The sequence below is a fragment of the Miniopterus schreibersii genome (genome assembly GCF_964146895.1).
Source record: "Miniopterus schreibersii genome assembly, chromosome: 5".
NCBI lineage: Eukaryota > Metazoa > Chordata > Mammalia > Chiroptera > Miniopteridae > Miniopterus > Miniopterus schreibersii.
The window spans coordinates 5,860,452-5,876,924 of record NC_138106.1 but is presented as its reverse complement, the minus strand read 5'-3'; the positions used below and the strand labels follow the sequence as shown (position 1 = coordinate 5,876,924).

Below are 16,473 nucleotides of genomic sequence, written 5' to 3'. Positions count from 1 at the left end.
CATGACATCATTCCACACAGCACTGACCTTAAATGCAACAACTGGCTTAGGCATTTTCCCAAAAGGCGGCTCCATGAAATACTCTGACAGTAAAAAGCAAAGGACTCAGATACGCTTGTCCTGCACAGGGTTTCATGTCTGAAAGAACTCGGTGTCCTCACACCGCAGAGCAAGTGTAGGTACAAGCTGGTGGCCAGACCTGGACACAGCCCTGTCCCCAGAGCTCCGCAGAGCCAGGCCTTACAATCCTGGGGCCTGCCAGCCGTGGGTTCACCCTGCCCAGGTGCCCATTTTCCAGTATTTTTTTCTTAGAGGGAAACTCTTATACTGGGCTTCAGCTCAAATTTCTAATTTATAATGCTCTATTAGTACCATCAGCCCTCAGTTTCCACTTCCTGCAGGTAAATAGTTCTCATTTCCAGGACACATCTGATAGGTCTGCTCGGAGGGAGCCTAGTGGGTGGCATTACTGGACTGGCTGAAAGTGGGCTTGAAAAACTCATGAGAAAATAATTTGCTTTGCCTGCCAACATCTAGGATTTAGGAGACTGACTCAGTCTCTGAGTGACTGAGTAGTAAGTTGTGCGACTTTTCCCCGAAGGCTCTTCAGTCTTGCTGGGGCGACACCACAGGATCAGGCAATGGGGGGCCTGGCTCAGGGAATTAAGAGTCAAGTGACAGAGGGCACGTGGGCGGTGGCCCAGCCCCGACTCACCTCTCAGCCGCTTCAGCCGCTGCTCCCGCCGCCTCCTCCGCACCACCAGCAGGAGCACGAACAGCAGCAGGACCCCCAGCAGGATGCAGGAGATGGTCACCAGCATCTTGAGCCCCTCGTTGGTCGTCAGCCCATCTTCGCTCTGGACCACTGACTTAATGAGTGGAGGGATTGTACCTGAAAGCAGGGCCGTGATGTTAGGTGCTATTAATGAGGACGGCATGGCGGAGTTTTAGGGATGACAGGTTACAACAGTCGCGCCATGTGATCCACGGTGTCTGCGGTGATGGGAATGAGGGGGAGTCTGTATCTAGGTTCTTACTAATTGGTCTACTTGCTTCCTCCCTTCCTTCCACCCAACTTCAAGCTTAGTCTACGACGCATCGGATCAGGATCTTTGATTCCTTTGAAAGAGACTCATTTTGCAACGTACTGCTGAGCGCTGGCAGCTGGAAGCATAATGTCCTGGCGAGATGCTTAAAAAGCCACATGCATTTACTTGGCCTGAAGTGTCGCCTTTAGCACAATGGATAGAGGTTGTTTGAAAAATTGCACATCAAAAAAGGAACAATAGTTCTGGCAGGGGAACAAAAGAGATTCTGCAGGGGGACTGCACCAGATGCCCCAGCTTATAGATGCTCCAAATCCTCTTCTGCTTGGTCCTTTGCTTGCTTTTCATCACAGGCGTAGGGCCGAATGTACTTTGGAAGCTCATTTTACGGTGTAAGAGCTATGGACAGCTTTGCAGAGGGGAACCATCCAGCTACCCAAAGCAAGTACTTAAATAGTGCTGTGAAATTCAGATTATTTAGAATTGTAAGGAAACATAAGCAGACTGAACTCGGGGCTGTCATAAGCTGCTTTCTATGCAGAGGCTGAGTACAAAGGTGCGGAGATCAAATACGAGCATCCGCGTTTCGTGGGGCAGGCCCTCTGCCATCCTACTTTAAGGAAAAGGCTCCACCGTCTGTATTTTCCATGTAAAACAAGAGCCAGGAAGCTAGAGGCTTAGGAAAAAAATGCAAAAATAATACCCTTTCCCCTTGAACAAACATGACTGTTGTCCTGCATTGGTAAGCAGAGCAGGGGTAACAGAACCCAGTTCCGTATGCGATCTGCTAAGGCCAAGAAGAGAGCCCTTCCAACTCTGTGGTGTTTTTGGCTGGAAACCCAAGTCTGCAAATGCTCAGAGCCCAGGTAAGAGGCACACAAGGGACGCAGGTGAGGATAGGTCTGCAAATCCAAGACAAGAGGAAACGTTTAACGAAGGAAATGGCAGAGGAGAGAGTCAAATAAAGAAATGGGAGAGTCTGAAATCTGACCGGTATAGATGTGAGGCTGTTAATGTTTTTCCAAAAGTGAAGAAAATTCTTCAGGAGCATGTGAGAGGAGAGATATTAAAGCTCTACATCTATGGAACTGGTTCAAAGAAACCCATGACCTGTCACAAGAAGAATATGAACACGGGCTCTCATATCTGACTGTAATAAAATCGTTTCAGATTTCAGAAAATGAACTGCAGCTCACAGGACTTTTTCATGATGATAAGCTCAGATCCTGGATAAAGTGAGAGCATTAAAAGTTTTTAAGTCCGGGAGACACACATTTAAAATCTGTAGAGCACGTTTTGAGTTAGAACCAGTTTCTAATTCTGCACGTGAGCGGTTTCTGATTAAACGATTAGCTGCAAACATATCACCAAGGTGCATATGGGCTGCTCTGGCATCTGCACACATGAGAGGGAAGCTGCCTGGTAGAGTTTGGTTATCCTAAGTCCATTAAGGTAAGTCAGTAATCGAGAGTGAGAAAGCTACTTGCTACCCAAACGGGTACCTGCTAGCAAAGGACTTTGGGGAAACCTCAAATACTAAGTCAAGTGTTTGGTAAGTGTCAAAGCCCTTTATGTTGTGAGAATTACACCATGTTGAGGAGAAAGCATGTGCAAAGTGCTTCTCTGCCTGTGTGATGGGAACAGCTTTGAATGATGTCACGGGGAATGGGGGGTGGGCAGTTAGAAGAGCATCAGCCCAGGAGGAGCATGGTACTGTTCAGGAGCTGGGCCACAGGACAGCGTGCCCCGCAGAGGTGGGCCTAGGCTGGTGTACCCCTCCCGGGACAGCTTCCACCTGAGGGCCTTCCTACACCTGCGGGCCCGAGGCCTGAAATGCTGGAGACGGGCCTGGGCTCTGGCCGAGGAAGACACTGGAGAAATGGCCGTGGACAGGAAATTCAGACGGGTTTACACAGTGGGCCAGCGTGGGAAGCAGCAGCTGTGGGCCGTCACCCGGGACAGTCCAGGAGAAGTCGTGCAAAGGGGGGTCCCAGGCCACCTCACCTCACTCACGCCCTATGCTTGTGTCTGAGGGTCCCTGGGTTCACGGATCTTCCTTTCTTAGGACAATGTGGCCTGTACCCTACGGAAACTCCAGAGCTTTAATTAGACAAGGCCCCAAGTGCACAGAGCAGTGGAGGGAGCACCCCTTGGCCTGCCTCGTGGTAAGTGAAGTACTGGGGTGCTTGCTCAGGTTCAGACTTTCTAGGCTAGGTCACCCACCACAGTGGTCCGCTCTGATCCATGAAGACTGGACAGAAGGCACGAGGGGAGCTCAGTCAGGAGCCCCAAATATTCTGATAAATGGCAGCCCATGGTGCCTTGCGATTAAGCCCTAATTCAGTCATAAGCCCTGAGAGACCTCACTGCCAGGCTGCAGGGATCAGCATCAATGTGCTGCTACTGGGACTTTCTAAAGGTCCTTAAACATCTAAAGACCTTTCAGCTTCACTGGGTTGGGCATTTGTTCAAATATCAATAAATGGTCCTTGAATAGTAGTTGTAGGAAACAAGGGTAAAAATCAATTGTTTACTTTTGGTCAACTGAATGTCACGAGACACCTCAGCTGGTTTTCAAAAAGCCCATGTGAACTTCCTGCGGTGTGCGCGCACGTGTGCTCGCATCTTATGACTCATTCTATTTACATCAGTGCCTCTATTTCCGCTCAGAGACAAACATAAGCTCTTCTATCATGAAACCCTGGTTTTGCACATGCAGTTTAAGGGCTTAATGAGAGCAAAACAGGAAGCTGTTACGTGGATTGGGATGGGGGGGGCGGGAGACAACAAAAGCAATGTTAGTGCACAGTCATCGACGAGGCCCAGGACCACACGGCGAAGAACCCTTCACCCCCAAGAGAACCCCTCCTGCCCCAAGACTCCCTAAGCACCGTCCCCTCTGCCCTCAGCCCCTTACTTCTGGATGACAGCCCTGGTCACGTGGGGCCAGTGAGCCAGGGGGCCCTGAGGGAGTGGCATCGGAGCCTGATGGAATCTGTGGGCGGTGGTCGCTCCGTGCCAAGGATGGGTGTCGGATGGGACAGAGACGGGGAGCACGTGCGCATGCCCGGAGACAGACAGCAGGGCCCGGCCAGCAGCTTACTGCCGTCGTAGTTGAGCGTGGCGAAGTTGGCCTGCTTCTCGGCACAGCCGGCGCTGTTGCACACGCGCATCTGCAGCTCGTACCACGTGGCTTCCTGCAGGTCGTACAGGATGTAGGACTTGGAGAGAGAGGTCCGCTGAGCCGTGGTCCAGACCGTGGTCCCAAAGGGTCTGTACTCGAGCGTGAAGGAGGTGATGGGGCAGCCACCGTCGTTCCAGCCGATGAGGTTCAGCCTCACGCGCGTGGTGTTGATGCTGGCAAAGAGCTCTTGCTCCTTGGAGAACTGGGGCTCTGCGGAGAACACACAAGGGGCATCAGCTCACGGGACATGGGAATGAGAGCTGCCCAAGGTGTCCCCCGTCCCCCTCGGCTCCTTTCTCCACCTAGGCAGGGAGCTCATCCAAGTTGGGGTTGCAGGACACTCCCAACTTGACCACTACTGGTGGGGTCCTTACGGACCAATGGGTATCTCTGACTGTAATGACCTAGGTGTGAGAGGGAGAAGTGGGCGGGTAGAGGTCATTTTTGTGCATCTCTGGTTCCCTGAAGAGCTATTTTCATGTATGCGTGTCGTTGAATGGCTGTGAAGGACCCGCTGCAGTATGCTGGGCTCATCTGTCTGGGGTGGACCTGACTCAGGAGAAGACAGAGTGGATTTGAGAAATGCCAACGGGTATCCCGCACTATCTGAATGCTTCACACTGAAGTCCAGGGACCTCATGGGTGTATTTCTGCACAAATCAGTCCCTCACCATCATCTGAACCCTCACCATGGTCTCTGAAACTTAGGTGCCAGAACCTAACACCACCTCGGCCTCCTCAGTTCTCGGTCACCTGCCGCTGGCCCACCGCACCGGTTCAAATTCAGATGCGAGAGAAACCTGCAGAGACGCTCTCTTTACCTCCACACTTCCCCTAGCCTGCAGCTACAACCCCCCCTCTTCCTGGAGTCCCAGGGCACCACGAAATGCAATTTCCCTTGGGGTTCATCTCCTTGAAAGTCATTGTTTCAGATTAAAAAAATGCCACCTCACATTAAAAGTTAACAGTTCATCCCAGTCACTCCCACCTGAGAAGCAGGGCCAATGAGGCAACATGAGAGTTACAGATAGAGTTACTAGAAGGTCAGAGATATCACATTTCATAGACATTTATATTGGCATGAAAGGCCTTGATTTTTAAATGACACTCTTCCTTTTACCTGCAAATGAGACATTGGGAAAAAAACCAAAAACCACAATTTTCTATAAGGACTGGCCTCTCTCATTACGCTTGTAACACAGCCAAACCCATTTTGGAAATAACAAAGTTCAAGCACAGAAGCATGCAAACATGCGATGCATTTGTCACTCCAGTCCCCCCTTCAATCTGGAAGACAGAGGAACTCTAAAAAGGTGCACGTACCTTTCCCTAATGTCTTCGCCTCTATGATTTCACTTATGCGCCCGGGGCCCACTCCGTTTTGTGCGGTGAGAGTGAACTTGTACCAAGTACCACACTTCAGATTTTCCAGGCGGTAAGAGCGCTCGCTTGGGCTGATCGGGAAACTTCCCCACTGCTCACTGTTATCCTCCGAGTACTGCAGGATGTAGCCTTCAGAAGACAAGACATAAATTCAAGAGAGCATCACCTGCTTTCCACCAGGACTTTCCGGCGCTTGCGTTTTGTACGGATGGGAATTCTCAGAACTCTCACATCTTTGGAGGACATTGGATCTCTGCTGGTTCCAGGAAACCCGGGCTGGGAGAAGTGTCTTGGTGATGGGTTGATTAGTGAGGTATTTAGGCCACACCAGGCATTACTATGGTGGCACTGCTGTGGGGTATGGCGAGAATAAAACCATTTTCTGTCTGTTCCCTTTTAGCAGGTGTACTGGGCAGAGGGAAATGGACACTCAGTCCCTAAATAGCTGCCCTTCAGGGCACATGTGCCTGGATCCTCGGGTATGAGCATGGTCTGGAGCTGAAATCATTTTTAAGAGAACTAAAGTTCTGGAAAAGGGATATATCATCAATGGTGGTAGGAATCTCATCACTTGCTACTCAGTTCACAACCTCACAGAATTGGCTCCAAATCCTGCAGCCCTCCAGACACTGCCATGGGAACCTGGCTTCTCCTTGGTTTGAAAAGTCCTTCTAACACTCCATTTCTGCACAAGTCCCCTGTCACCTCTACTTCTGCTATTGCTATCCATTTTTTGAGCTCTCTCCATGTGCCAAGGATTGTCTTCACTAGTTATTACATTATCCTGTGTAACCTATGAAATAGTGATTCTTTTCTCCAAGGTACAGATGAAGACACTGAGGTCCAGGGAGATTAGGTGACCATCTTAGGGTCCCATAGATTCTGACCCCAATGTCAGAATCTAAAGCCCGTGTTCCTTGCCCTTGCGGTCACTGAGACATTTCTCCTTCGTATGACCTTCATTCCCGTTACCACAGCTATCTTCCTGGGGTGAACATATCCTGTCTGCTCCGTCTCTGTCTCTTAAACATTCCCACCCAGGCAACCAGGGATTAGCCTGCCTGGTGCATGTGTCCTCACACCAACGGACCCGTATCTTCCATCTTGCCCACTTTTCACACTGGCAAGGTGTCTCTCACTTCCACACTACAAACACTCCTGAACCCAATCTGGCAGCATTCAGTTCTGTCCAAACTTGTCACATGACAATCGCTCATCTCTGACTCGTCCTTCCATGGTCATGGTTAGTATCTTCCCCACTCCTCCCCTCTGACCCTCTGCAGCCTTGGGGTCCCTCCTCCCTCCTGAGTCTCATTTTCTCTTCTGTGTCCCTGATCTGCACTTCTCGCTGCTCCTTTACTCCCTGGCAGCTGCCTGATGGATCTGTGTGCTCCCTGCTCCCACCGTCACATCCTGGCTTCCACTCCAGCTCTGTCCAAACCGCCTCCTTGGTGCCCTGCACACCATGGGATTGGGCTCTCCTTCCAACACCCTCTGTCTAAGCTCCTTCTAGGAAGCTTTCCCAACCTTTGGTGATGGCATTGGCCACCACCATGTTTCGGGGATCTCTGGTCTCCTTTTCTGGAAACTTCATCATGAAACCAGGCTTTATCTCTAAGTCCTTCCGCTGTGACACTCTTCGTGGACTGCCGCTCCCACACTCCGACACCTCCAGGACCAGCACAGCACTTCACTTCACTTCACTTCACTTCACTTCACTTCACTTCACTTCACTTCACTTCAGCCTAGAGCACCAGGGCCCCTTGAGCTCCTCCCTCAGTGCCCCATCCTGCCTCATCTTTCCCGCCAGTCACCAACTCTGGTCACCTTTTCTCCTCAGCTGCCCAGCATCACTTGAGGAAGTCGCAAAACTGTGATGACTGTGACCACTACAACTCGTGCTGTTCAGCTGCAGCTGGGGCCTCCTCCCACTTGGCAATGACTCTGCTCAGCTATTACTGACTTCCCGGGCATTCACCCGGCAGCTGTGACAAATCTTCCCACACTCCTCAAACCCACCGATGTATCCTCACCCCTAATCATCCGACTATTTTTAAATAATAATCTCACCTCTTTCTTTCCTACAAAAGGGAAGCTCCTCTCCTTCAGCCAGGGGAGTGCTAATAAATGTTTAACAACTGGCTCTTGGGGAAAAAAAAGGTCTTGTTGGGAGCATTTCTGATTTCCATGGTGTGTAAATACCCCAGCCTGGCTGCAGCCACTGGTGCAAAGCTGGGAAGGGATGCGGCAACTTGCTCTCATGGGCTGGAAGGAGCGGAAGGAGGGGCTCCTGCACCCACTGGCTTCACCCTAAAATGTCCCTGCATTTCCAGCTGACTTCTCCCCCTTCCTCCTTTCTCAGAGAGAAAGCCTCTGCCTTTGGGAATGTAACCTTCCATCTTCTCCCACCCGCCCCAGGTCCTCTGGGTAGCCCTTCAGCCCCTCACTCCTGGGCATCGGCAGCCTCTTCATCTGGAACGACTCCCTCCCCTCAGTCTAGAACTTGCTCAGAATAACGTTCTTCCAACTCCACTGATGCTAGAGTTGTCACTATCTCATTCCTCCTTTATCCTATTCGACTGCGCCCTCCCTGCAGAAGCTCCCTGCGAATCCATCGTCCTCTATCTACACTCTCGGTTCTCCACCTTTTAATGCGTCCTGGGGACAGTGACTGTGGTCAAGCATCGGCAGACAGAACCTCGGGGCAGAGGTTACCAAATGTGCTTTTTGCATCTGTTACCCTCTCACTCGGGTTGGAGATACAACGATGATTTTGTCAATGAAATTCTTTGGATGAGCGATGTGTTTCAACAAATACCATAAAAATAGGTGTGATTCTTGTTTAAGTAAAGGATGAGCCAATTACGGGGTATATTTTTTGGAGGAATAAACCAATGTGAGATTATGGGATGCAGAAGTGTCACTCATCAGCTCGCTGGTAATGACAATTAATCAGTGATGGTGGGCAACCTCTTTCTCATTACCTCTGATAGAACTGCCCCCGTTGTCTCCAGGGAGCCAGGAGAGGGTGATGGAGGAAGGTGTGGTTTTGGACACTGTGAGCCGGGGCTGATCGGGTGGCACTGGATAGGAGACAGTTGTTAGAAAACAAGAGTTAGTTTCTCACATCTTTAATCTTCTGTAACAGTCATTTACCAAATCATGTTTAACAGCCATTTATTAAATAACTGTTTAAGGTTGCCAAAATATGCAATTCACTTCTGTCAAAATGTCTATTCAGTTGATATCCTGGGCTAAAGAGATAGAACAGAGTGAATCTATTATTTAAAGAAAATTCGGCGACGTTTCTACTTGGATTTATATCTACCTCATTTCCTCAGCAATTCCTTGAATTTCTGAGTTGTTCATCACTAATTGAAATCTTCTTGAAAGTCACTAAGGATACACGCAGTATTTTACCCTCAATTTCAACCATGACTCAAGTGAGCAAGATAAGTGGCATCCACTCAGCTGCTCTGTTCTCAGGGATGCGAAGGAGGGAGAAGGCGAGGCCTTGTGGGAAAAAGAACTTCAAAATTGTCCACTTTCTGTAGCTACTCCCCCAACATACACACACACACTGAGCTCTAAAAATCAAAGGTGCACCACTGAGCGGCAGCACCTGAATTTCAATGCTCGTAACAAGGTTTGAAGAACACATACTTCTAAGTAGTGGGCCTTGATATTATTTTGGATTAGCTCTGAGGACAGAAATGCCAAAGAAATTCAGGATCAGATTATCCAAATTATAGCGAAAGCTTCTCATAAAATGTCCTTCCATTAACCTCTGAGAGCAGCCTGATATATTAACCCAAAGGCATGAAAACGAGGCCCATCTCTACAGTCACAATATAGTGTCTATCTTCTAAAATGTTTTGGAATCCTCCTGGCTTCAATCAACTTAAAATTGCAGATCGACTTTGCATTATGTTTTAAAAATAGAGCTCTTCCCATCCCTTTCCCTTCTGCTGATGACAATATTGATTTTATTTTTACCTGCTGTGAGTATTGATGTGACAATATTAAATCCAAAGAAGCCTACACTTTGATTTCTCTACCAATAAAACATCAGTGTGCATCCGAAAAGGAACCCAATCCATGGCCATTTGGGATTTTACACTGGATTTTACAATCTTAAATTTGTTGTGTACTCTTCCTGTATGCTATCAGGACAACAGTGTGGTGATTACCAGAGGAACAGGAGGGTGGGGGGAGGCAGGAGAGGGTAAAGAGGGTAATAAGTGGAAGGAGACTTGACTTGGGTGGTGAACACACAATACAATATACAGATGATGTATTATAGAATTGTACACCTGAATCTTATGTAATTTTATTAACCAATGTCACCCCAATAAATTCAATAAAAATTTTTAAAAAAGAAAAATTCCATATGCTGCATTAAATACACAATTAAATGTGCTGGCCTTTAATCTTTGTCTATAGGCATGCGTACAAAACAATATCATACAAAGAGTCCCACAGCTCTGTACCTTGCACTTGTAAATTTAAAATGATTTCATCGGACCCCCAGTTGTTGTTGGCGATGCAGCTGTAGTAGCCGGAGTCCTCCGCCTTCACCGTGCGGATGACGAAGCTGCCGTTGCTGAAGACGCTCCTCCGCCCATCAATCGTTACCAGGCTGGGTGTCCCGTTACTGCCTCACAGGAAAAAAGAGGCACAGATTAAAGAAATTACAATCCAAGTTAGCTGAGGTTGGGGCAGAGCATCGAGACTCCTTGAACAAACAGTGCATCCGGGAGCTTGGATTAGTAAGAACCCATCTATGGTTACGTCATGAGGACAATCAGGTGGCTGAGCTGTGTTCTTTGTAAAAAATGCTATGTTGACATGAGTCCTGTGTCGAGGGCCTGGATTCTGCCTGCCCTGTCCCCAGCGGGCCTCTCCCTCCTCCACCGGGTAGGCACCTGCGACTCCCTTTCTGGGGATTCCTTCAGTGGGGGAGAAGTGCCATTTTGACCAAGTCCTATATGGACAACTAACTTTGGGGATCTCTTCTAGATTCACTTAAAGTTGCAGTTGTCAATGATTCTGATATTAAAATGGACTGCAGTATGTCAAGAGGGTGAGGAGTTGGCCCTCGTATGAAGGCAGCCCCCTCACCATCCTTATCGAGGCCACCATGGCCATTGTCCAGCCATGTGGGGTCGTCCCCACCTCAGGCAGAAAGCCACCTGCCTGGGAGCTACTCCTCCCTTTAGATGAACTGACTTCAAAAGAGATGAGAAAAGTGGTCACTGGACCAAGACCATTATTTCAACCGTTTATGTCTTTGAAGTGCTTTTATTGGAAAACAGGAGCTGTTCTGAATCCATTTCATATGCAGGCTTTATGCTCACCAGTGAATTTCCAACCCTTTAAGTCCTAATTTCTTCCTCTGACTAGAGATAAAGCACTTAAAAGAGTTACACAGACTCAATACGTCTCACCAGCCTTCTCCCGTCTTCTCTGATATTATCTTAATAATTACTACTGAGAGTGAAAAAGTAGATTTTACATTAGCAAAGCCCTGATGTATCCCATTCCTTACAGTTACTTCTCAGGGCGGTGGAGTTAGGGTTAGTCCGGTGTCTAGGCGGGAGGAGAGGGCAGGAGGAGGCAGGGCTGAGTCTTACAGCCGGGGGTCCACTCAGCTCAGTTACAGAGACATTTGCACGAAGCGCAGAGAACTTCCACAGAGGATACTGCGCTGGTTAGGCGTTCTCCTTGCAATCGCTCTCCTGAGTGTAAAGGCTCTGAATTTACAGAGGATTTACTTACATAGTAGATCAGCTCCTTTTAGTGTTAAAGCTGAGACCCCTCCCCTGCCCCACCTCTATCTGAGAAGAGTCGGCAGGTAAGTTCGTAGCTTCCACTAGTGTGGATGGATACAAATTAGGCCCCGGACCCAACTCGGGATCTGGTGTAATGTCCTAGAGCCCCACAGACGGTGCGCATCGGGTTACTGGTTACCTGTCTTTCATCCATTTCACGGCAGGGGCAGGGTCCCCGACAGCTTTGCATGGCAGGGCGATGTCCTTCATCCATGGAGTCGTCACCGTGCCACTGAAGGTCAGGATCCGTGCAGGAGCTGAGCACCGAGCAGAGAAGAAGCTCGGTTAATTTGGAGACGTGTGTACACAGAGGCCAAAATGACTTTCCCCAAAACAGCAACCCCCCAAAAGGGGAGGGCAGCCCTGCCCACTACCACCGCCTGTCAGCTCCATTCCCTGGCACCAGAGCTGAATAAGGGATTTTCACTGAAAGAACATACCAACAGCCAAAAATCCCGACTGTGGCATTTCTCCCTCCTATTGGCTAAACATGAGGAGCCAAATTAAATATTTGGGGCTTCATAAGCCCAGCAACTCCAAGCTGTGTTTTCTATGAGCCCAATTATGTTTCAAAACACTTTATTAAGCAATTTATCTCAACACCCCAAACTGCACATTAAAATATAATTTTAATATCGGAGAGACCAGACAATACAAAACATAAAGCTCCAAGACTGGAAGAAGTAAAATGGGAACATCTTCTGTTTATCAATTTTGTGGTACTTTCCTGACATTATTATAGGAACTTGAGCTTCAGCACGAGCGGTAAGGACAATACACATTTTCAGAGCAGCCTGTCCTGAAGAACAACCGTTTGCTTGGGACAGTGACTTGGAGGCTCGAGCAGGAGCATCTGCCAGGGGCCTCTGGCCCAGGCACCAGTCCAAAGTTGCAGGAGGTCCCAGAAGGTAGAGAGGAAACCCCAGGGTGGACCCGTGGCAGCAGGGTCCTCCTTGCAGACCAGGGGGGCCCAGTATGGATAAGTTCCTGGGCTACTTTCTTGAGTGAGACACAGAAGTTGACAGAGGAACCAAGACACCAGCCTTCTAGAGCCAGAGCTATGTGCCCCCCTTTGCCATGCACTGGGACAGCTCAGGCCTGTGGCACCGGCTCCCTCTCCTGTATTCCCAGCATCTCCCTCTCCCCTGGAGCTTTTCCATCGACATAGAAACCTGCTCCGCCAGCGGACATATTAAAAATAATAAAGCCAGAGCCTTTCCTGGGGTGAGATCCCCCTCGCTCCGACTCCTCTCCCTTCTTACCTCCAGGTGACGCATGTTTGGAGCCCTCCCTGCCGAGCGGCCCTGCTTCCTCGTATCCCTCAGCTTCTCCCCGCCCAGCGTCCCCCCCCCCCCCCAGCTGCTCCCAGGAGGTCAGCGGGGCCCTGTGCGGCCAAACCCAAGGGCACTGGTAGTCCCGCTTCAGCCGCCACCGTGGCCACTCCCTCCTTTTGCAGCCTCTCTGCTGAGTTCCTGTCACTGCCCTCCTGGCTCCTCTCCTGTCCCCCTGGCCTGGACCCTCTTTCCTTGCAGCCCCGCACCTCTCCCTCCTGGGGGCAAGCTGACGGTGCTCAGGGCTACTCCCGGGCCTGAGTCTCGCCTCCCCTGCCCTCCAGGTGGGCTCTCCCCATCCCGGGTGGGGGGTGCCTAGGTGCCGACCACTCTCCATTTCTCTCTCCTATCAGAAGTCTCAGGAGAGCCAGGACTGGCCCCAAGCGCACAGCCATCTCCGAGTGGATGGCTCCCAGTCACCTCAGATTTAACATCCAGTGTCCAGACCTGCCCTCCCGTTTCTCGTTTTGAGTCTCCCACGGCTTCCTCACCGACACGCGACACCCCCACGTACAGTAAGGCATACGAAAACCCCGGTGTTCACTCTTGCTCGGTCCCGTCCACGCTCCTCAGCTCTCCCACCGAGTCCCGTCGCATCTACGCCCAGGGCACATCTGGGGCCCGCCACTTCCTTCAGTCCCCTCTGCTCCACGCCAGTGCCAGCCACGCTGCCTGGCCGCTCGGCCTCCTGTCTCTCCACCCTCAGCCCCACAATCCAGTCAGGATGCAGAGATCAGCGGGTCTTAAAAACACACCTTCTACTAATTGTCACAAATGCACCAGGCTGATTGGGACAACAAGTGTGTGGCCATGCCCTCCTGTATAGCTCATAAAACTGTTCTAAAAAGTCAAGTTTATCTCTCTCTCTCTCTCTCTCTCTCTCTCTCACACACACACACACACACACACACACACACACACACATGACTGTGTCCTTCCTCTGGTTAAAACTCTACAGCGTCTTCTCATTTCACCTGGAATCCCTAACGCAGCCCTGATGGTCCTGCATGTCCAGGTCCCCGCCATCCTCCGTGGCTCACCCGAGAGCCTCTCCCCTCCCCAGGACACTGGGGTCAGCTCCCCTGATCTCCGACCTGCCAAACTCTTTCCAGGCTGGAGGCTTCTAACGCCGGGACAAGGTTTCCTTCCCCTGCCTCGCATATATCCTTGTGCGGCCGAGTCCACCTGCCACCTCTAACGCGCTGAGTGAGGCCCTCTCACGGGCTTCTTCATAGCGCTTAAAGCAGTTTGCAGTTTATATACACGTTGTAAAGCTTTGTTTATTGACTGTCTTCCCACCCAGCTTTGAGCTCCACAGGAGCAGACAGAAAACGTGTATTTTATATGATCCTTAGAAGAGAGACTGCTGTGAGCTCAGCAAAGCCCGTCTCCTGTTCCTCTGGACATCCCACCCGGCTTCGTCTCCCAGCTCTGCTCTGAAAATAGGTGGGGCCCAGGCCTTCTTTCTGCACCATGGAGTATAGGTGAAAACAACGCAAACATTTCCACATCTGGCCCATGAAACCCTCGCTCTGGCCTCCGTGTTCTTTCTTTCTCTACATGGCTGGAAATGAAAGACCAGGGACTTCAAATTCTACAATGGAAGAGACCTGGAGCCCTGAATCACCACATGGAACGAGCCACTCAGGAGAGCCACCTGTCCAGAAATATCTGTCTCTGGACTGACTGTGCTATTATGTTGAGCCACTGAAACTTCTGGGATGTCTTCCCTGCAGTCAGACACCCCTGTTTCCCCAGCACAGTACCTGACATACATTTGGGACTCAAAAATCATTTACTAAATGACCAAATGGCATTTAATCTCCCCAGACAAGTCCTGTTCCTGTGGAAGTGGCCAGTTGTCAGCTGTGGCTCCTCTGACTATGTCATATCCTACTACATCAGCCAGGCCATTTCTGGCTATGTCTGGAGATGTAACATTGGACACACAAGTAGGGAAGGGGTGACGTTATTACTAATCCTACATCTGTGTTGCAGTCCTTCATCCCACACAGAGTCCTTATGCCCATCGATGATCACTGTTTTCTAAATGTTAGGGGTGGCTGGATATCATGACCAGTGGGTACCACTGACAAAAAAAATCCACGAATTAATTTTCTTGCCAACTAATTAATTTTCTTAACAATGGGAACTTTCTGTTTGGTGACTCCAGCTTCCCTGTTACTCAAGGTCTTGGTTTATAGCATTCTATCAATAGAAGAGCAAATGATTTGCTTATATTTGTAAGGTTCCAAATTCTATAGACCAAAATGGAGACATTTTCCTTTAAGAAGCGAGGTAGCTGGTTTTGACGAAAGGAGAAGTTCCTTGGGAAGCTGCTACATAGTGATTTTCACCTACGCAAAGGGCTGAGTGGGGTCTCCTTTTCTAATTTTCCCAAAGTCACACTGAGTAGTAAAGCCACTCACCCTTCGCACTGTGTTCACCTGTAGAGGACTCTTTTCTGATTTTCACAAAAGCCCAGTGCCGGCTAGCAGCAGCACTATTTCTTGGGCTGAAATGTGATAACATGTTTCTGGTTTACTTGGTTTTTAGGGCACTGTGTGCTTTATTTCAGATGGAACAGCGACTTATAAACAGATAAATTTCAACGGGGAACGAGGTCCCTACGACGGTGGCCCACCTTTAGCTAACGGCTCTACCGTGATGATCTCACTGCTGTTGCCTCTCCCCGCTGAGGTCACGGCCACCACCCAGACGCTGTACTGACGATTCCGGCTCAGGTTAGGGATTCTGTAGGAAAAGGCGTCAGGGGAGGCTTCGAACTCGCTGATCACCTGTGAGAGGAGACACAAATGTTCCCACATTCAAGGAGGCAAAGGCGCAAATGAATGCCCTAAAACAATGGTCACTCACATATTATCTCTCATCAGAAAGAAAACCCTCCACGAATCTTTCTTTAAAAGGCTGGGTTTGCTATATATATATATAGAAATATCTCCCCATAGTTTACATTTCTCTATGAAGCAGCTTTGACAGCCACAGATGAGTCATTTAACCCTTTAAATTATGAAAACAGACCACACATCTGTTTTCAGCGGAGACAGAATAGCAAGAACTAGATATACTTCCTGCTTGAAACAGCCAAAGAACACTATTTTCAAAGGCTTTGCACACCAGGTAGTGAAGGACAGCGATCTGGGAAATATGGGAAACAAATGAGGTAAGGCATGCAACTGCAGGGATACCAGGCCGTGGCACAGAGAAGGAACCAGGAGGAGAACAGCAGCTTCCCTGAGTTGAGGAGACAGAACTGAGAGATGCAGAGGGAGCTGTATTCTCATAGGACAGAGGCCTGGGAAGAGGGGAGCTGCACAGAGAGAGAACTCTGGAGATCTGAAGAGGGTCCCAACTTGGGTCCTCAGCAGAGCAGATCTATGCATGTGAGGAACTATCTTAGGCCAGGGAAGAGCCACCTGGAAGGGTTGGAGGTCACAGCAGCCAGCATTCACCCAGGGCTGCAAATAGTGTCTGCTCCCACCAGCCGGACTGAAAACTCCAAGATTCACAGCACTGGATATAGTGCATGAAGGTCTTACCTCAGTGGTAGGGAAATGATTAGCACTAGATTAAACACCACCCTGGTATTGCCTAACAAATGTTAAAAGCAAGGTTCAAAAAAATCAAATATTCACTAAGTAACTTAACTGCATTCCAAAACAAAAGTGAAAAAAAAA

The 16,473-nt window shown here is 49.5% G+C and overlaps 1 protein-coding gene across 1 annotated transcript in view; it reads right to left on the bottom strand.

Moving 5' to 3' along the window:
• DSCAM (DS cell adhesion molecule) overlaps positions 1 to 16,473 on the bottom strand; it is a gene marked incomplete at its 5' end in the record, with an annotated part of 333,650 nt that overhangs the window by 39,078 nt on the left and 278,099 nt on the right. Inside the window, 7 exons of the mRNA XM_081138830.1 lie at positions 716 to 892; positions 4,150 to 4,440; positions 5,554 to 5,742; positions 8,598 to 8,696; positions 10,104 to 10,267; positions 11,584 to 11,701; positions 15,420 to 15,573. Of these exons, the coding sequence (XP_080994956.1) occupies positions 716 to 892; positions 4,150 to 4,440; positions 5,554 to 5,742; positions 8,598 to 8,696; positions 10,104 to 10,267; positions 11,584 to 11,701; positions 15,420 to 15,573 (1,192 nt within the window). The remainder of the gene's footprint in view (positions 1 to 715; positions 893 to 4,149; positions 4,441 to 5,553; positions 5,743 to 8,597; positions 8,697 to 10,103; positions 10,268 to 11,583; positions 11,702 to 15,419; positions 15,574 to 16,473) is intronic.